The sequence below is a fragment of the Cariama cristata genome, unplaced genomic scaffold (genome assembly GCF_000690535.1).
Source record: "Cariama cristata isolate BGI_N322 unplaced genomic scaffold, ASM69053v1 scaffold7742, whole genome shotgun sequence".
Classification (NCBI taxonomy): domain Eukaryota; kingdom Metazoa; phylum Chordata; class Aves; order Cariamiformes; family Cariamidae; genus Cariama; species Cariama cristata.
Window position 1 is genome coordinate 69,983 of NW_009603210.1, and position 22,497 is coordinate 92,479.

At 37.4% G+C, this 22,497-nt stretch overlaps 1 protein-coding gene across 1 annotated transcript in view; it reads right to left on the reverse strand.

Annotated features, from left to right (window-relative positions):
- LOC104157660 (potassium voltage-gated channel subfamily C member 2-like) overlaps positions 1 to 22,314 on the reverse strand; it is a 66,743-nt gene extending 44,429 nt beyond the window's left edge. The window contains exons 1-3 of the mRNA XM_009695081.1: positions 22,189 to 22,314; positions 16,399 to 16,459; positions 15,007 to 15,153 (exon numbers count right to left, since the gene is read on the reverse strand). Coding sequence (XP_009693383.1) covers positions 15,007 to 15,153; positions 16,399 to 16,459; positions 22,189 to 22,314 — 334 coding nt within the window. The remainder of the gene's footprint in view (positions 1 to 15,006; positions 15,154 to 16,398; positions 16,460 to 22,188) is intronic.
- Between the last annotated feature and the right edge of the window lie 183 nt (positions 22,315 to 22,497).

Here is a 22,497-nt window from a genome sequence, read left to right on the forward strand (position 1 = left end):
CAAGGGCTAGCACTATAAATGTACCACAGTCAGGATGTAATCAGGCACAGGTTTGCTTTATTCATAACAAGAACCACATCACCTCACCACGCAAATGTGAATCTAGGCTGAAGAGAGAGGTAGCCTGCACGGCATTAGTTACGCTTAATAAGTCATTTCCCCCTCTTCTTGAGCTCTTTTTAAGAAGCTTGGGAGAGACATCTGTTCATTTTGTTACTTGACTGCTGCTAAGCAGACAATAAGAACTTGTAAATACTCATAAATACTGCAGTTATCAGTTCCTCTAAATACAGTTATGAATTGCCACCTATTCAGTACGGAAGACTTCAGAACCTACAATTCAACTACCTGAACATCAAATTCTTTCTCTCTGTAACTACCAGGAGTCACTCAAATACAAAGACATGTAAACTTAGATCATTACCTAAATGATTTCTAGGTTTTAATTCATTTTGTTTGGTTGGTTTTTAATATATGCTGTCCTTGCGTTTAAAAGAGCTTTTTATTTCCCTGACAAATATGAAATATTTCACATAAGGAAGAAAAATAAGCCTGTACAAAAGTGACATTTCTTCAGAAACAAGAAAATGTCTGAATCTTAGTTTTACAATGCCTTCTATTACATAGGAAGATGCAAATTAACTTGTCATGTTAGTGAAGTACGGCTGGAAGTAAAAAGAGGAAATGGCCAATTTTTAAGAAAGCGCTGGTAGCATTTGTCTTATTCAGAAGAAAAAAAGTAGAATCCTCCATAAATTATTTCATGCACATCCTAAATATATGAAATTAAAAGATTCCAATCTTCCGCTATTAACTCAATTGTGGTAGTACCAAAAGCTTCAATTGCAATGACAGCACAATCTTGCAAACACTGAAGTGACAAGTCCCTGCCCCAGAGAGTTTCTAACATAATTTGTATCCATGAAATCAGTAATGGCTTAATTGCTTCAAAATTTTAGATGAAGAATATAACTATCTATTTGATGAAAGCATGGAGGAAATTTCTGAATAAGCTTAGTGAAAATGCTATTTAATTAATACGTTATAAGAATATAGCTTTGAGTATAGTTATTTCTACTTGCATCAACTTGGATAGCCAATGAGCCTTAATTAGTTGAAATTTTGACAGAGCATGATCTTCAGGGACAGTGGAGTCATTTTACATTACAGCAACTAATCTGTTAAGCCCTGTAGCTGTATGCTTAAAAGGTACATAATATTTATTACTCATGCAGAATGGAAGTAGATTGCATGGATTATGTGAAAATAAAAGTTACACAGTAGTTGATTGTCTCTCAGATACATACATTAAAATTACATATATAAGTATGTATATGTTATAATTTATGTGTTCTTGATATAAAGATGCATTATATAGAATTTATGTATGCATACATGTACACAACCATTCACTCATTGATAAGGACAACGTTCCTTGCAGTTTCAGTCAGCTAACACACACAAAAATGAGAATTTGGGTTCTCCATGCTCATTCTGAAAACAGATTCCTACAACTTGTTTACACGAATGCTGGCACTATGGACACTCACCTTCCCCCCAGCTACATAAAAATCAACTTTCTCTGCAGTCAGGTAAAGCAATACTTTGCATAGTGCTGTAGTACGACATTTAACCAACAGGTCCTACCAACCAGTTGCTTCCTTTTCATCCTTAGATCTCACCAATCAAGTGATACTAGAATAGAAAATCTGGAAAAATTACTCTCTCCTTTGTTCTTACGGATGATTCCCCAATTTCTCTGGATCACTGGACTATTTTATATGGAATCCAAAAAGAAGACAACTAGCATACGCAGCATTAGGCAGGCATTAATGATCAAATGTTGATGCCTGTACCATAGACATCTAAACCTAGATTCCCTTCACAGACAGTGGAGAGAAATAAGCATTCTTAAAAGGGACAGCATCTGAAAGTAAAGATTTTCTTCTGCCATTACAGCCCAGATGGGCATGAGATAATGGTCCTGGAACACATAAACTGTTTGATGTACTTGGTTCTACAGAGAAAAGCCAGGAGAAGTGGGAAGCTTTGTTGAAGGTGTCCTCTTCCATGCATAAAGGTACACAGAGACAGGTGCAAAAAGAAGCAGACACAAGGCTGAAGGTGTCCTCTTCCATGCATAAAAGGTACACAAAGACAGGTGCAAAAAGAAGCAGACACAAGGAAACAAACTGAAAGGGGTCCAGGGGAAAAAACTCACAGATAAACTCACACCCACAGAAGCACTAGAAAGGGCAAAGCACGATCTATGTCCAGGGTGGTTTAACTTCATCAGCTGCAGAGGTTCTTCTCTGTCTCCTCAAAGGAAAGTGCAATATAAATACCAGCAACCACCAGGCAATGTACCTGCTAGAAGGAACTGAGGATTATACGGATGATAAAGAAACCAGAAGCATTAGCATTTCTTTTAATTTTCTAGTAGATGGACTTTCTGGGGCTTGCTGTGTCCCAGACAGGACCAGACAAGTGCAACAAGGAGGGTAATTCCACAAGTCTCAGGCCACCAAGTAATAAAGACAGTAACTATTTTGCCTTTTAATTCGCCCTCAGGACTACTCTATACAGCCATGACGTCTGAGTGATAAGCACTCTGGGTGTTGATATTAGCATTAGCTTCCTTACTTTCAAGGACTGTCTACCCTCAGGACTACTCTATACAGCCAAGACATCTGAGTGATAAGCACTCTGGGTGTTGATCTTAACATTAGCTTCCTTACTTTCAAGGACTGTCTTGCTCAGAGACACTCACGTGCAACTTTTACTCTAAGGTCACAACTTTTTTTCTTTCACTTTTTTGTGAACTTTCTGTGAGTTCTCACTTGCCATTGGATCTGTGCCACAAACTTCAGCACTGACTCTGAACTTCTCCAAAGCCCATGAGGTAACCAGCTTTCATCTGGAAGCTTCTCTGCTTCATGTGACTTTAAAGAAAAAAAATCGATAGATATTTTAATAAAGCACCAGTTTTAAGAATTAATTTACTGAAAATTTTAACTTTATTCATTTAGTGTGACCAATGCAGACAGGAACATACACAGACATTGTGCATTGAGATTCAGGGTGAAATGCTCAAAATCAATAGAGAAGCATGGAATAGTTTCCACATTCATTTATTAGCCTGCAGATAAATGACTGATGGTCAGTTATTTTTCTCTTATGCCATACTGAAGAGCAGATGTACACATGGGAGCTCAGAGACCCAATTTAGTTTGTTGTTGAATAGGTCGCATGGCTGTTTTAAAAGAAAGAGAAAATACTTGTTGTTAACAGGTGGAAGTGCTCATGGTCCTGTATTTTTCCACAGTGCATGTTTTAGCCTGGGGCAAGAGGAGGAAATTATTTGCTAATTCCTGCAGGTTTTTGCCTAGGGAGTAGAAACATTGTCACTAAACTCAACTAAGATTACTCAGACCCAATACATTTTCTCCCTGGCCAACGAATAGCTGGACCCATGGAAACTTCATGTTGCTAATGCCTCATACCAAGAACATCAACACAGCCAAAGCAGCCATTTTCCCAAATTGATTGCACATATTTCTGCTGTGCCAATTCCTACAACTCTTCATGCTGTCTGATTGGTACCTGGTTTTGCACTAGCACTCCACTCCAAAACGCCGAATATTTTTCAAATGGCCTGAGACTGGATGAGCCTGCAGAGAGAAGGACATAGATGCTAATAAATCCTCAATGAAATAATTCCTAGAAATTTGTCTTTGAAGCATTTTCTTAGGAACAAAAGCAGCTGAAATGCAAATTATAAAGCCTGCATTCATACATTTTTAACAGGTCTTCTTGATTCAGTATCAATGTTTAGATATTTAGATGCCTTAAATCTGTGTTGTGGAATTTACTCAGTCTATAGGCTTATCTGAGAGTCAACTAAATATTTGGCATGGCAGACAGCCTCAGAAACATTAAAGTGGTTATTCATACATAACATTTGCAGCTCAATAAAATAAAATCTACAGAAAAGAGTGAAAGTCACAGCTTCTATGTATAGCCCAAGCCTGAGCCTTGGAGCAGAATTCCTGCTAAAAGTAGCACTATCCTGCCAGTCCTTGTTTTCTTATTAGAAAAATTTTCCAGCTAGCAGAAATCCCCAACCATTGTGTGTTTTTGCTTCAAGCTCAGATTTTCACAGGCAACATCTCACTTTGAGTCTAACTTTACCTAAGGGTTACCTTCCTTGTGTTCTAGTCAATCTTGGTTGGGTTTGTTACCACAAGGGTTGCAGGCAGCATCTCCCCTCCAGCACTTCTTGTCCTGACCAAGTGTAGACAATTAACATTTGCTTAAGGGACTTCAAGAGAGCACTCAGTTGTCCCCTTTCTCAGTAGACTGCAGTTCAGCTAAATATCAGCCCTTATAAAAGTAAATCCCAATTAAAACTTTTTTCAGAAGAAAAAATTAATCTAGTTTGGTTTATAGGCTTAATGGGGTATTAAAGAAGAATTCTTCTCCATCTGATTAAAAAGCTCCTGCACATTAAAGCTGTGGCTGAACTTGGATCTGAGATTTTTTTCTGAGCTCATGGGTCCAGGAATTTGTTTTGACTGGTCCTGAAACTGTGCTGTGGCCAAGACCCAGAGAGAAAACAGTTCCCTCTCTTCCCTTCTCCAGAAGGTTTCCCCAAGAAGGAAAGCCAGGCATGCAAAGCTGAGAGTCCTGGGAGGATCTGGTAGATCCAGGATCTCTTCAGGCAGAAATTGTTCAGCCTCGACATAGCCTGAGGCACCCACCCAGCTAGTCAGGAAGAATTATTTAAATCTTGCCCACAGCTGTAATTATCATACTCCCAGCATGCAAAACCCCCTTTTTCCTCTGTAGTAGTAATTTCAGCTTCTCCAGAATCCTATCGTTCACATATTTTAAAAGTGTTTCTTGTTCTCATCAAGAAAAAAAAAAAAAAAATTAAACCTGCTGAAAGGCTCTTGCTACAAGAAAAGGCACTAAAAACAAACAAAAGAAAATCAAGGATTTTGTTAGTTTTTTGCAGTACCCAGAAGTGCAGTAGCACTACAGTCATTTTAGGAGCACCCATGATCTGTTAAATGTTTGCAATGTTGTATGTTATGTGAACAATGAGGTTACAAGAGGAGAAGAGACAGCAAATAAATTGTGTTAAACAAAGATGAAGGGAGGTGCCTGAAGAGGGGGTTAGCAGAAGCTGGAATAACTAGCAGAGAACTAAGGATCTGGCAGATAACTAGTGTGGAGAACAGGCAGCTGAGAAGCACCTGGAAAAAGTCTACTTGCTGCAGATAGCCTTCATTTTGGAAGAACAGGGTCTGCACCTCAGGTGGAAAAGATGTCGAGTTCTTCCAGCTGAGAAGTCACACATACACCAAAGCGACTGACCTTCTAGCCTGGATAGGTCTGCAGGTAGGGGTACGCTGGGGGAGAGGATGGATTTGGGTCAAAGAGCCTGCAGTACCACAACAACCAAGCTCAAATCAGAACAAAAGTAGGAAAGCAGATACACTAGGTTTATATTTTTCATAGTATAAATCCAAGTCAGGCTAATCTATCCCCTTGGCTGTTTGAATATAGATCTGGTTGAGCATAATACAGGAAAAAATTCAAGAAGTTAGGACAAACATAAATACTTTTGCAAAACATCATTCTTAACCAGGGATGCCTTCAGGAAAGCAATACGCTGGATGAGGAACCAAGAGTAGAATTACTCTTCTATAGATCATGGAGAGAGACAGGTATCTCAGGAGAATTATCCATCTTATCCTACAGTAACTCTTTTCACTGATTACAGTGAGAGCGCAGATACTAGCTAAATGCAGATAAATAATGTTTAGATGGGTTAGGCTAGGCAAAAAGAATAGTATATTCATTGACCATTTCCACCACTAGTTATTCTAAATCTGTACTACCCTGTCACTCACATATTGCTGTCCGAGATCAGCATTTCATCAGGCTAAGTACAGAGAGTAACATGTATCAGTGATATGCACGCAGAATGTTAGACAATTTATACCACTCTAGGAAGCAACTTTGCATGGTCCCCAACCACAAGCCATGTAAAATGAGAAATCAGGAGTTAAAAATCTACAAGAGAAATTTCAGCTTTTCTTAATTATGTTTCTAACCTGTGTGTATGTGCATCATTATCACCATTAGAACACACTACCGCTATCATGAAGAGATTTACAAGAGGTTTATGCATGTGATATTCCAATGAACACCCGTGCCTCTGCCAAATGAACAAGTGTAGACCTTCAGGGATAGCTTCTGGAAGTTAGAATGAGGGTAGAACATGAACTATCTGAGGGTCTTAAGGAAAAAGTCAGCTTATTTTGTTTTCTGGGAAGCATGATTAAAATCAGTACGGTTCTTCAGACTTTCATCTGCCTAATTAAATGTTGTTTTCCACTCAGGTACAGATTCTGATAATAAGCCTGTTCATGCTTGGACTACTGGTTAAGCACAAGTACACCAGGTCCTATATGGAACTCCATTGGGACCCTACTCAATGTGAGCAGAGGACTTTCTCGGAGAAGTTCTTTCTGAAAGGTTTCATGGGTTTCAGAGGTACCATAAACAATTCAGTATGTATTTCAGTTTATTTCCTAAGATGAATCTTCACCCAGGAGAGAATCCAGGATAGCTGGTAACTCCCACTAGAAGTCAGGTTGCTGGAACTTTAAAAAGCCTGACAAATCCTGTTTCCCCATGAAGTTAATAGAAACATGGTGAAATCAGTGGTTCTCCAGCACAGGCAATTACCCTGTTTATTGAGCTAGGGTCATGGTGTTGTTCAATTCATTAGGAACAAAAAGGAAGAAAGATAATTGAAAGTCCAGTTGTCTTTCCAGCTCAGTGTGAATCTATTATTATAATTCTGGATGAGTAGGTGGAAGATGTTTAACAAGCCTGACATAAATTGCTAAGAATAATTCCACTCCCATTCACAAAAAATTCTTGCATTCTATTTCCAACAGCTGTCACCCAGATACCTGCCTCTCAATTTTTGTGTTTAAACAGTGGGGAAAAAAAAAGAAAAAAAACTTTGAGAAGGCAGAAAATCTTCCCCCGATTGATTTCTTCTTCTGAATTTCTCTAGAGATATATCAAAAAATGTGGCTATAGACAACTGCCTATGAGTTTAGATTATCATTCAGCTAACTTTCCGTGCATATTCATATTGAATGGTGCATGTGGTGTTTAAAATCTTTCTGCCTGAATAGTCTTCTACAGTTTTATGCAGCACAATATAAAATCAGTGTGGTTTCACTTATAGTTCAGAAATACCATTTTTAAGGACAGGTCTCTACAAAGCATTTTAACTTGCATGATTTTCCCCATAAGTCATTGTTTTCAAAAGAAATTCAGTAATATACAGTTTCTATATATAGAAATATATAGAAATATATATAGAAATATATTTTTTATATATATAGAAATATCTTATACCAGCTAATAGAAACTGTTCTAGTCAGACAAAGACCTTTGTGTGCAAAGACCTTTATCTTCAAATAATACTTGTTTTTCTTTCAGGAACTACAGCTTTTCAAATTCCCATTTTGAAAAGCCAACTTGAAGTTCGCTTGTTTTGATTCTTCTTCGAATTAAATATCCATGATTTTCCAGTCACTACTAAACAGGACAGAAACAAACATATTTAAATCTAGGGTTTAGGTAAATAAAATTCTTCTAGTACGATTTTTGAAGACATTACCCTCTTTTCCACAGTTAGCTTTAAAGATGCAAGAAGAAAGCAAATCATTTAGTCCAACTATTTTTTACATAAATTAAACAAATGTCCACAGTTCTAAGAGTTGAAGTAACAGAGACAATGAAATATAGCACATTCATTAAGACAGAGCGCTACGCAAACCACCATCTTTAGCCTGTTACTTACACTGTGCATCGTTATTTGATTCTGTCTTAGTTGCTGTAAGCAACTTAGCTTTGATAAGACAGCTTTTTGTATGTATTAAGCAATTGCTTTCTCTGGCCAGTACACTGAAATAGCTTTTGAAGTTGCAATGTAAAACCTGTAAGAACCAACAAGCAAAGCATGTAAGATGTTAAGAAAACAAATGGCTAGGGAAAAGCCCCAGATACACTTGATCATTTTTTCCTTTAAGAGTTGACAATGTTGAGACACAGTTAACTACAGACTTGTAGGAATTCCTTGTGAAGGACCAAGATTCCTGGCTCAAAACCCTAGATCTGACATTCAAAATCACATCAGCTTTTCTTGTACAAAAATAAAAAGATTGGCACAATTCACCCTGCTTATCACCATGAGGCCATGCCAATTCACTGTGCTGAGTCATTCCTATTCTATACATTGGAAGAGGTGTGCATCACATAACCTAAAACTCATTCAAAGTTACTGCCAGGGATGAGGGAGGCTTGCTTTTTGCACAAAGGCAGTTTATCGAAAGGTGGAACCAATTTGGTTCCTACCTCTTGAAATCTGCACAGGGATTTTGTATTCAGAAGGCCTGCGCTTCAAAAGGTTGCTCATTTCTCTCTCCCCCATAGTACCTTGCAATCAAGTGCCTCAAGTTCTTGCAGATTTGAAAAGAAACGTTAAAAGAGTTTCCTTCTGGACCTCAGATAACTTCCTCCTTTCACCTGCTTTACATATCTGTATTTCTTAGCACAGTAAAATTAGTAACTATAATAAACCATATGTTAGGGATAAAATTTTCAAGTATACAGTATTTGCCTAACTTGATAAAAGCTTATCATTTAATTAGAAGAAGGTTAATCTTGATACTTTCAGTATTTTTTTCTAGATGAAGAACCAATTTGGCTTCAGATTTTTCTCCTTTGTATTTGTTCCCTGGGAGGTTACTCATGGCAAAGACAGTATCTTTCTACTAGCTGATTTTCCACCAGGAAAATATACACAGCATTTCATTTTCTTTTCACTAAGGCAGTAAACCCTTAGAGACACTTTAGTAAGTAACATGCATCTCATTAATTCATTATTCACTTATTTTTAGCTGTTTGTTTCATTTGCACAGACTGGCTCTTAAATATTTCACCATGGGACAGTTAATGTTCTAAGCCAGAGTAAATAAAAAATAATAGTGTGTTCAATCCTAACGAGATGGATATTTTAAAACATAAAGTTGTTTTTCAATAGAAAAATTACTTAACTGAAGACAGTTCTATTGAAGAATATTTACTTTTCACCTCACACTCTAATGTGAAATTAAACCAGATTCAAATTTCAAAGCCAAACACTTTGTTTGAATCATTTCAACCAAAGTACCTCCAAAGAACTTCAGTTCTCTGCTCACCCAAACAACAGGACCTCTGGAGAACTGTAAAAGCATTTCCAAAATCAAATAGGTAGGATGGCCAGAAAGGGACAGACTACCTGTCAAAAACCTGTGCAAGTTAGTTGAACTCAGAGCTTTCCCAATAAGCTTTTTGAGTTCAAGTAATCAGGATTTCCAGATTTTGCTTTATTTCAAAATCTATGATCATTTCTTTTCTTTAGATAATGCCTCAGAATTATTGTTGTTCCATATTCCTGGTAGAAATTCAAAATTATTTCAGAGTTGGAATAAACTAAACAAAGTTTAGACTATCAAAGTGGGCTCTGCTGTATGACACGAAAATGAGACTCATGTCCAGCTCTTCCACCTTTTTTTTTGGAAGTTATTACCCTGATACACATGAGCTACTGAAAAGTTTTTTTTCTGCTCTAGATAAAAAATAAATTAGCATGGTAATCAAGTTAATTTAAATAAGGTAAATTCTCATATTGAAATAAGTTGCAGTTGTTTCCATCTGACACATCCACAGGTCTCTAAACACTCTGAAGCCTTGAATTAGCTTAGCTTTCCAGTATGCTTTTAACATGCCATTTTACAGACATGGAAACAAAGACACGCAAAAAGGTTAAATAATTTCCTAAAGCTCCTGTGCCAGAGCTGGAAATAAAGACTATGCCTGACTCTATTTCTTTGTTTTAATTATGAGCCATTTTCTTTTTCCTCTGAAATAATTTTTCATAAATATAAATTCCAGCATTTTCAAAACGTTCTGCTTTATCTCTCATTCACTGTTCACATTCCAGTTCACCACTAGCTTTAGCATTTCTCTGTTTTGGGAGACAGGAAAAAACCAACTCTACTATTCGATGAAAAAAAATCAGCCTGAAAGTGCAGTAGTCTCAACAAAATCTCACAATTCAACGGTAAAGCTGTTGGAAGTAAACTGGCTCAGTGTGCAGGGGAAAAGAATAGTTCATGAACATAAATTCAGGCATTTTACTATAGTATTTGCAGATTTGACATTACTGTACGTCTTTACTAACTGGTTAGTTGGCAATAGCTAGTGCTGGAGGCAATTAGCACATGTCAGATCTATCAAATTTCCCCTGCCACTTATGCCTAAAATCTATTCAGTCACTACATATTTATTTAGACTATTTAACCTTATCATAAAAATCCTTTACAGTAATATTTTGAGCCAGTTTATTGCCTTTCACTTTACATAAATTACTCTGCCAGAAATGTAAATGTTCAAAAGCACCTATTTGAAGCCCTTACATTGAAACTAGCTGACTCTATAGGGATAAAGACACTGTGGTACATTCCCTCTTTTTGAGGTCACATTTAATAATGGATTAATTTTATTTTGTTAGAGAAAAGAGACTTCCATCCTTGAATCCAGAACACTTCTACATGTGGATTGACACCACTGAAACCAAAGGCAAAGGTTGGTCTGGCTATTAAATGAGGCTGGGTGTTCTCACTGAAAACACAGAAATCAGGTTATTATTATTTAATAACAACAACAACAATAATAGTAATAATAATCATAATAATACAAAAAAGGCTTAATTGCAGCCTTGCTGGAGCCTTAGGCAAGGTAAAGGACACATTACATCAGCCATTGCAGGACAGAGCTGCTCGAACCACTATGTGTGCCTCAGCCTCCACAACACAAAGAAAAAGCTGATACTCATGAACTTAAACTTATAATAGTCCTGACTAGTATATTTTCACCTCATCTCATACACTCCAGAAAGGGTTTAAACTACGCCAGGTTTAAACCCATACATGTCTGCATCGTGCCAGAGTCATTTTGTTGGACTGGAGTACCGTGACACGTGGAGTTAAGACTATCCCTACAACTTAGCCCTATGTTTTTAAAGAAATATGCTTCTTTTCTGTATGGAAAGAAAATCTTTTTAGTAGTTTAGGTTTAAATATTGACAGACAGGGTACCGTTCACATGTAATTATTCTTTCCGCTATGGTAGCATGTAAAAATGCTACTGACAGACATAACACCAGTAAATTAGGTACCACATAAGCATTTGAGAACAGAGGCTTGCTTTGATAGACAAGAGAGATCTTTAATAGACAAATTCATGGTCAAAAAATACATCAATTGTCATGGCAAAGCAGGAGCAATAAACCAAAAAACTTGCATTTCTATTTGGCTAAAAAGCTCAATACCAATAAACATTATTTAAGAACTTAATTCATACTTACATCATCAAATCTCTTAACTGCTAAAGGAAACACCCTGAAGAAACTAAATTGAGCAATTATATGCACTGTAATGAACAAGCAGAAGGGGGGAGGTGAATTTGCACAGGCTGCTTGAACTTTCGCATGCCCTGACTTTTGAAGTGTGCAAGCCTCATGACTTTCTTCTGCGATCACACACAGCAGTAAGTCTGAGCCATCCCCCCAGGCTTTGTGCATCCCTTTGAAGCATTGCAGACCTTCTTTGTGCATGGTGCTATTAATAGTTATCTCTGAACAATCTTAGAAATCTCAGTGCACTGAAAATTGAAAATAAGTTATCTGCTGCTATGCATAGGCTTTTTTAGAATAACCTGTTCATCTCGAACAAATTTCATCTTACAGATCAAGATAATGACAAGAGCTCACCCTTTCACTTATCTCAGCTTGTTAAGGGTTGCCAGCCAGGTGTGTGGTCAGCCCTCCTCTCTGGCTCAGCACCCGTACTGGGGAAGTTCTCCTTGAAAAGCAACTGTGAAAATATTCTTGCAAGAGGGGATTAAAGGTGAAGCAGAGAGTGGATTTGTTAGGAAAGTGTTCCTCACAGTTTATACCTTTAGCTGTGCAGTATTTTGTGGTAGTTGCTTTACCATGTTTTCCTACTGCTAACAAAAAAAACAATTAAGAAAAAAGTTTGTCACAGGAAAAAAGGTTGTTTCCCTATTTTACCTGTACTACTTGACAATACACCACGCATTTTCACAGTCAAAAGCTCATAGTTAAACTTTCTGTATGGATTCAGGAGACAGGGCAGAAAGTCAAGCACCTTCTCACCTGAAAGGATTTTAGCTGCTTAGGCAGCTTTTACAAGCCACTTTGAAGAGGGTTTCATACCCCTAGTTATATACTTTCCATAGGTGGGAACCCTGACCCTACACCAACAAAGGACACTGAAAATAGTATTCATTACTTTTCCTGTCTAAAAATAACAACCTCCTACTTACCATCACAAAATTCACACTTCTTTAAAAAAAAAAAGCTAGATTCTTCAAATATTTATATTTGCATCTTTACAACTATTGTGTATTTTTTGTGAGTATACATGAAATTTGTTGTATTTCATGCACATAACTTGCTTCTCATTTAAGCATAAACCTTTCAAAACACAGTTCCCCTTTGCTAGGGAAAGGGATCTGCTTGATAAACTTTCCCTTCTGTACACTGTAAATTAGTTTAGTACATACTGGTATGAAGTGATTTTGACAGAAGTATAATCAACTGATAAAAAGGGATTTGTAATGAAAAACAACAGGTGACAAAACTGCAGGTTACAGCTCTGGGTTTCTTTGATTCTTGTTCTGTTCAGAGAAACTGAACTGATCCTCTGTGCTCAGAAAAACTGTCATCTTTGCTGATAAATGAAAAGAAGGCGTTAAAAAAGGCTGCAATAAGAAAAGACTGAAAAAATCTGAGGCACTTTTGACCAGAACAATGGGAAGAGCTAATTATGGAAAATGTCTGGATCAGTCTTCAAATCTTCTATTCTATATTTTGTCTGTCTATTCTAATTTTTTTTCTAATTGAAAAATATATTCCTGGTTTTAAGACAGAAGCTGTGAGCATAAGAACTGACATGTATGTGACTTCGTGGAACTGAATTGCAAAGGAAAGAGAGAAGACAGAAACTCTTCTTTCCAAGTATTCCTATACTGGCAAACGAAACAAAAATCTCTGATCTCATGACTTTTCCAGCTCAATAGTACATATCACGGCTGAGATAGGAGGAAGTGAGAGCAAGTATGCTCATATTTACTTTTTTTTTTTCTTTTTTTTCCCCTCCAAATTCCCAAATCTGGAAGGTCTCCAGATGGTAGAGTCACAGGTGCAATGCAAGAACTTGAAACCTAATCAATTGTATCCATATTTTTTTCCTTTCTGTTTGCTCCCTTTCCACTTCTACTCTTGCAAAAATAAATCATTAATTATTACAGAACATCATGTGTATTAATATCAAAATCTAAACTCCAATCTTGTGGTTCTTGAGAGGAAAAGACAGAATTCCACTATATAGGAACATCCACGGAAATAGTATACATGGAGTTTTACACAAAAGAGAAGTTTAAAGCCAGTTTCCAAGTTACTTTGTGCGAATGTTCATGAAGTCTGAATGAGGCAAAAATACTCTATTTTCTCTCTCAGAATTAAATACAAATTCTCTCCACAAACTGTCCATTAAAGAGTTTAAATATGATAAATCATCACAACTTTATTTTCAATATGCTATGCACAGCTGAAGAGAAGGGATTTGTATAAAATGCCTGTCTCAGCTTTAATTACAGTGTCATTTCCTCAAAGCTGTAATAAGGTTCATTTCCGCAAAGCAGTTTTCCATTTTTCCCCTTGCTTATTTTATCTCACTAGCAAATGCACGATTAATAATTCCTTAGCCCAAACGTGCTATGTTACAGAAAGATTCAACAAATCCTATGAATCAGTTCACAGGTGACAACTAAGAGGGAAAAGAGTAAGAAGAAAACAAACTCAACACAAAAGAAGAAGATGCTTCACTGTGAGTGTTGGAACAGAATAAACACTATTGGTTCCTTTTAAATACCAGAAAAGTACTGGAAATATAATTTTTTCCTATGAATGTGACAAAAATCACTTGGAATGCAGGTACTTGCATATTTGGCACACAAGGACAGCCAACTACATTAGCAGATCACAAATGGTTCATGCGTCTGTTTCAGCTTTTTCTTCCACCTTTTCATCCTAAATCTCTTGCAAACAGCAAGTGAAAAAGGCTTCGAATAGGCTAGAAATACTCTGGACACGTTACAAAGATCTTACAAAGTCTCAGTCATTGTGCTCACGGTTTGCTTGTAGGTTCTCCGCGAAGCAGACAAACACAGTGCCAACCAGGGAAAACCACTAGGAGTTTTGTCTCTTTTCTCATGTCAAGCTAGGAGGACTACATCCCCCGAAACAAACCAAATAAGCAAAGACAACACAGAGTTTGAAGCTGAGCATGAACTTAAGCCCCAATCTAGCACGACTAAAGAGACTGCAAAGCATAGGCATTACAACATAGACACAACAGCCGTAGACTACGTAAAAATGCATCACACCCAACATGATGGTGTAGATCAGTTAGTGTCAGTCATCAACAGACAAATATAGAGATGGGCTTTATGTCTGAAGCTGATTTCTTGAGATTGGAAAGGAGAAAAAGAGGTTTGCAGAAAGCATAGGGAAAGAAAACATAGCTGACTTCTAGCCTTCTGCCTCCTAGTGAAGGCAAAAGACGGGAAAAGTAGATTTTCTAGGTGGATTAAGAAGAACCAGAAGAAAGGCTTGGCAGCAAAACATAAATAATGCAGGAGTGAACAGGGAAGATTTAGTGTCACTGTTAAAAACAGAGAGAAGGTTATGGAGGAGACCAGGCTTGGGGAAAAATCTGTAGCTGTTTGCTGGTGTGGTACAGAACCGACTACAGCGTGCAGACTGGCAGCGCTGTGTGTCGGTACCGGGAACTACCTGATCGTGTGCACCACCATGAGACGGTTCAGTTCTGCTCCAGAGGGCCAACTCTACAGACCCGCCCTGCTGTCCTTGTACTTCCAAACTCCTTAACGCAAAATCTGCAATCTCAGGTAACTGAGGCCAAGCATAAACTGCAATGAAACACATTTTTCATTCTGATATGTTGAGTATTTGATCAAGTAAGGCTAAAAACCCATTAAAATTAAACTTACTGTTTCCTGCACCTGTCATCTGGGACATCTGGCCACAGACTGTTCAAATAAAGGTTCTTCTACTGCTTCATAAAATTGAAGAGAGTTAATTTTTTTCTAAAGTACAGTGTGGCGGAGTAGGTAATAAACATCACAAAACTGCGTGAAACCTCTTACTGGCTAATTTATTACCCCAGGGGAAAAAGCACACACAACAAATATTTTTACATGGGTGGTTATTTTCTATTTATATTTAAGTTTTGACTAAATGTACTAATCACATTTTAAATGGCCTGTGATCAAGAGCAAGATGTACCATATTGCGTTACTGTCAACACAGAGAGGTAAACGTCCAGAGTATGCAAAATTTAGCCCTCGCTTGCCTTCTGCCCTGTTCAGGGTAGCTGCAGCACCATTGAGGCAGGCATCATCGTTCTGTGATGGCTCGCTGATTTACAGGACATGAGGAAATAAAAAAAAAAAAAATTAGAAGCTTCAAAAAAAAAAATTTTTTTTAATCAAGACTCACAGTCTGTCAATAATTCTGACTGAAAATTTTGAACATTACAGCAACATAAAGCCTGTGAACAAAACAAATCCCTTTTGCTGTAGGAGCTGTCTCAGCTGGAGATCACTACAGTATTAGTGCATACTGGTCAATATGGAATATTACCCTGCTGGGTATAGACTAGTGCTAACTTAGCTGTAACATAAAAATAAGGAGATAAACTTGCAAAGAAGCACCTGAACAGCAAAGAGGTTGTACAGCAATTTGTAACCATCATTACGTTTTTTTTAATATACTTAACTGGAATTTTCTCAAATATAATCTCTTACTAACTGGAAAAAAATATGTTATCTTCAGAGAAATGTTTCTGATCTACACTATACTGCAAGGAAGAAAACAGTTCTGCCATCTTGTTTCAGATTAATCATTATTCTTTTCCTTCTATTCTGGCCACACTAGTCTTCCCTTACTTATTTCCAAGCCTGTCGGCTGCAGAATTTTAGAGCTGTATTGTTGGAAAAGCAATAAGCAAGAAGTCCAACTTTTCTCCCAAATATAGCACTGCCGTTCACAGTGAACATGATATAAAAACCACCACGGTCAATGGCAATGTGTGAAACAATTTACATCATTAGCTTAGTTCTTCACTGCTAAATGTTTATTTGGGAGCACAGTACCAGAAGCAAGGAGTGCACATCGCCCAGCCAAGGCAAACTGGTTTCGTGTGAAAGCCAGTTCCTGCAATAAATGCAAAAGGAAGAAGTTGAGTCTACGACAAGACAATTTTTCCAGCCCAGCCGTAGCTCGGCCCAGCCTAGCAGTTGATATTCAGCAGAGCTCTCCTGCTTTTTCTTCGGACGGTGCCCATATCTGACAGACGGCGGTTTACATAATGATGACAAAAGTGAGTGAGCAGCTGTCATCAGTGCTCATCATTTATGCATCATGCAGTATCGGCAGTCAAACACTCCCCTTTTGAAGGGGGAAGAAAAAAATAAAATGTTTTCAAACCACCAAAATCGGCACCTAAGATCACTCTCCCTGCATAAAAATAGCAAGAGGAAACAGTAATCACTGCAAAGTAGTGACTGGAGAGTTAAGGAAGAGATATTCTTGACTATTTTGGAAGCTACCAGAGTGGCTCGGTGTTACCACTCTTCCCCAAGCTGCTTGTTACTTGTCCTCTCCTACAGCTTACCAGTCCCATAGGAAAAAAAAGGTGTAAGCGTCCTTATTTCATTTCAAAGCAGAGCTTTTTATTAGAGTTCTAAATACCTTCCTAAAGCATTTTGGAAGACCTGAATGACAAATGGGCAAATAATTCTTCTTCGCGGTTAGTATCCTTTGGTCATAATAACCTCCATCCTGGTGATAACGCACAGGTAGCTGTATCATCGTCTTTGATGTGTGCGGGAAAGGGGATCTGCCTTTGCCCTTAGCAGAGGAGGAAACGGTTTGTCATTCAGGCTCCCGCTTAACAGTCACACTTCAGCATTTGTTACAGCTCTGCAATCACACTGAGGTCAGTGTATATACACACACTGGTGCTAGTGTATATATAGGCATACTTTGGCTCATCTTTTTAGTTTTTGACTCTCCCACACCAAGAAGAGGAGCTGTAAAATTAATTAACTGCTAAACATTAATTTGCTAATACGTACTATTCCTGTGTCTCTTTACATATTGGTTCTTTTTAGTAAGGCACCTACATGGCTGCAAACTCTTCATGCTTACAAGAAAACTCAGAGTAATTTAAAAGATTCATTCTCCTACTTCAATTATTGCCTTTTTCTACACTACCAGATACCCTGCAATTTAGTTTCTTCTGCTTTTGGGCTAGTATTATGAAACTGGGTTGGTGCAGTGTCTTTCAAAACCAAAATGGAATTTGATATTACAAAGAATCTTCCATCAAGCTTTGTCCAGCTATAAAAAAAACTACGATGAGAAGCCCATCTCCTGTCTGTGAATAAAGTAAAAGTTATGCAATAGCCAAATAACACACCTGTCATCTGCTGCTTCCTATCTTTTCCAGTTCATTCCCTTTAAATCAAAAAAGAGTCACTGGAGCTTTGTATTCTGTCTCTCAGAACATAAAAAATGGAATTTCAACAAACAGCCATTTCAAGCCAAATCAGGTTCTGATTAAATGCAATCTGGAAACTTGAAAATACTGCCAATACACATCATGTATTTCTCTCATTTTCAGCTTTCATCTTCCTTTAGCATGCAATATGAAACTCTACTTTCTAATTAACCTTATTTCCTCAACACATAGTTGTTTCTGTTATCAAGTTCCATGAAAAAGTGCATTCTTTTCACTGAGAAAAAAAATGTTTTTGACCTAAATTTATAGCCATTCATTTTTTTGTTGTTGTTCAAAACCTGATCTGATTCCAGATGGCAGATTTTCCAGCTGAAAAACACAATGGAGAACAGGTGTACTTGAAAGCATAGTTAGTGAATTGAAGTAATTGTAGTCCATCTACACAGCTACACACTGTGTAGTACCCAGCCCACCCACATAGCCATTAGCTCATTTGTCCATTAAAATGAAGGAACTTAATAAACTATAATTTTGCATATCTCATAAGTAAACAAATTCCATCTGTTTTACCTTCAGAGTCAGTGTTCATTAGGGAGCATGAATGTAATGAAGTAATACTCAGTGGTACTCTACTGTTATAAATATATGCTGAGAGAAAAGCCTAAAGGCTTTGAAGATTTGCAAAACTTTCAAGCGTACGAGCAAAAAGAAAATCAATCAGGACTTGAAAAACTGAAGAAATACTTGGGGAGTTCCAGCACGTCTTGTGATGCTATGCCACAGTATTTAATCCTCACAATCACCCTTGCAAGAGAGGTACGCACACACAAAAAAAAAAAAAAACAAACCCACAACAACAAAACAAAACAAAACAAAAAACTACCAAAAAAAAAGAATAGTGCAAATGGGAATATGTAGTAACTTTACATCTTTGTAAGTGCAATGCTGATCTTGATTGATTCAAGGGAGGCAAGAAAGGCAGCAGGCTCAATGCGTTTCCTGCTCCCAATATGGTTCTACAATATATTATCTCTTCAACAGTCTGTGACAAAACCTTCTCTTCTCTCCTCTAACTGCTGTATGTGTAAACATACACATTTTATTACACACTGGTCACAAACTATTCTGAGTTTTCTTAAGTACACAGTAAATAGTGTTTCGAATCCTCAGTTTCAAACTAGGAACTTTGCATATTGTACATATTTTCTATCCTTTCTTCTGATTTACACAGATAACACATTTAGAATGCTATTGTACATTGTACAATTTAATATTTACAGAAATAAAACACAGACTTAGGACAAATCTTCAGCTGGTGTCAACTGTCCCGTTTCCCTTGGTTTGTGCCCCCTTCCAGCAGCCATGAATTGCTCAGGTGCTCTTGGATGTCCTACTGCATCTGTGTTCTGCTCCAAGGGACCATTTTTAAATTTGATTACTAGTTACTAGCATTTCCATTTTTTAAAAAAGACAGTTACTCAGTTGCTGGCCCTTTACAGAAGATCTGGTCACCTGAGAACTACAGCTGCAGAATGATTGCCTGGTTTCAGCATCTGTACTAAATAAATGTTGGCAGCTGCTGAAGGCTTTCCTTTCCGCTGCCTCCAACTACAATGCACACAGATCATTTCTTTACTTCTGTTCTAGATACCACGCATGTCATATGATGTCTGGGGAACACGTACTGGCATGTTCAGTTAACTTTCCTGACATCTTGCCACAGAAGAGAGAACTCTCTCTGATTAACATAGAAAAATGAGAATGAGATGTAATCTAAGGAGATTTATGGAAGGAAGGACGGAAGAAAAAAAAAATTTTGAAAAAAATAATAAGGGCAGAGGGCAACAGAAACTCTCGAGAGTCCTTGGGGGGAAATAAGCCACAAAACAATGTTTAAAAATTCCATTATAATAATTTAAACAGATGCCTGTCAACAAGCAGTAAAAGAAATTCCAGCATGGTGACAAAATAATTGCTCAGACAAAAATGATCATGCATCCCCCCCTAACACACATGTAGACTTGAAGGAAAATCTGTATGTCAGCAATGTTTACCAGCCTAAGGCTTGCCTCCTCCAGATGAAACACTGTGATCCATCACAACAGCATGCTCTGCACCACAGGTAGGAAGAATCCTTTCCTCTGAGTTGTCTAGATGATCTACATAATTCAACGCACAGCGACTGTCTTCAACCTGTATTATCTGTTTTTTCTGTTTCTCATCTGAACAGGGGCTTACGCAGCCAAAGCCTTGCCTGTTTCTTCCATCTGTGCCTTCTGATCTAAGAAAAGGTATTATTTCTACCTGTAAATCATATTTCTCTTCCATACGTACTCTAGCAGAACTACAACAGCCTGACTACCAGAACTAGGACAAATATCTCATATAGGATGGCTAGTTTCTCTTCAGCTGGTTGCTCTGTCAAAAAGCCCGTTTGCCAACATCCCAGGTTTCTGCTTCTGTCCTCAGTTCAGACGGTTACGGAACGTTACAGTTCCAGCAGCAGAAAGGGTTCAAACTATATTTTAATTTTGACATTCAGCATTACCATTTCAGAATTCCCTTCTTTTTTTTTGTCTTCATAAACTGCCCCAAGACTAAAGAAACAGTCACGATCTGCTGCTTAGCTCAGTTCTTCACTAACAGAACCTCCAGCTGATGAGGTCTGCCCTCAGCAATGAGTACTACTAAGTTGATGGGGATAATTTTAGAAGGTTTGTGGGAGATGAAAGGCTGATTCAGCCATATGAAAACAAAAACCAAAAAAAGAGATAATCTAAATAAAAAATGTAGGTCTTATATGTTTGCTACATGGTTACTTTTCATCTCACACAATAAAATATTCATGAACTTTCCAACACTAGCTGCCTACTGCTCAGGAAAAACTGTTAAATATGTAGTAGGATGATATGCTGTGTGAGCTTTATACATTTAGACATTCAATTTTTTATATGATGCTTTTAGGATTTTCATGTATTTCACAGTTTTCTGCACCTCAGTTCCTTGCCAATGCCTCTCACAAAAGGCATTATATCACATGGAAAACAGGCAAAGAAGGTTGGAGAATCTTCTCTTTTTTTCCAATTCAGGCAGAAACACTTAAAAAAAGGCAGAATTTGTGTCAGACAGCAGAGCAAAATGCAGTTAAAGAAAGCATGTCTTTAAAAGAGAATAAATATTGTAAAGAAAAAATAAAAACCATGCGAGGAAATATAAGCTGAGAAGAAAAGTTTAGCAACCCTTTAGTTTGCAAAACTTACAGAATTAAATATCTTCATCTTACTTCTGATAAGAATTTCAAATATATGAGGAACACAGGAGAAAACTGTACTGCTCGCGTTACTATCTATATCTATCCATAAATAAAAGCCCACCTAAGTACTTTCAATAAACCGCCCACCCTGTCAGTGTCCAGACTGATCTCTGCCCCAAGGAAGGACCAGCCTCGAGACCCTTCCCAAGACATCTGCATGTACAACCCATGCAAATTCAGGTCAGATCACAGCACACTTCTTTCTCAGCCCAAGAGACACTGGGATGCTGCCTCCTATACCTCCGACAGTGTCAAAGATGTCCAGGAGTTTTGTAGTTGGAAGTTAGACAGTATGGTAGGTAATTAGATAATATTCCAAACTTTCTGAAGGCAACAGCTGTATTTCCAAAGACAGTCTAGACCAGTGCTCCATTCAGAAGATTTTGAAGCAGTTTTTCATGTCTTTTGAAAAGAGAATGTGTTTATATGATAAACACTCCCATAGCTCACAGACAATTGATAAATACCATTTGGGTAAACAATTCCTTCGCTGATGTTCATGAAAGAGCAATCATTAGTCAACTCTTCATAACAGCTGCAGCCTATATAATAGCAACAGAAGTTCAAAATTTCTCATTAAACACAGAAATCTGTTAATATATTTGAATAAAAGACCTATTGAGTGAGAAGGTGCAATATTTGTGCACTGCCTCGGCACAAAGTAAATTTGCAAATGTTTAAAAAGGACTGAATATTAAATCAGTTTAATTTATAGAGGTTTACCTTTTTTGAGAGAGATCCACCTCAGGACTAAAAACATTTTTTGAGGGATACATTTCATGAGTGACTGGAATGTAGCTAATGGAACAACTGTTGAAGCAGATGCCTGTACTTTTATATTTAGTTTTCCTTAAGCATAAGACCCAAGGTAAACGCTTCATCTTCCAAAGTTATTACTGCCTGATAAATACATTGATATAAAAAGGTAAAATACAAAAGGAAAAATACAAATACTCCCCACTATGGAAAGAGTACCTTTTGTATCATCCTTATAGATATTTCCTACATGTGAAAGTTGTCTTTTTTATAACTGAAAAGAACAAGGTTTTTTCTATTCAGTATTTTTCAAAAACCAATTTGCATAAAGCAGTATCCTGTATTACATACTCGACTCATAAGATGTACATTAAAAATGTTAATTAGGTCATAAAAAGCAAACTCTCGGAAGCTGGAAATGCCAGGCTCACTTGCTGAGCCCCCATTTACAGGAACAGAACATGTTACCAGCGTCATCAAGCCCATTCCCTCACAGGTCAAGTAGGCAAGTATCACTATTGCAGGCAAGTAGACTAATAGATTTTTGTTTTATTTTTTAAAGTGACCCCACATTGCTGCTAAAAAGTACTTTACAACACTCCATTTAAAACAGAACAAATCTCTTCCGTAACAAAAAAAAAAACCTTAAATTTCTGTCAT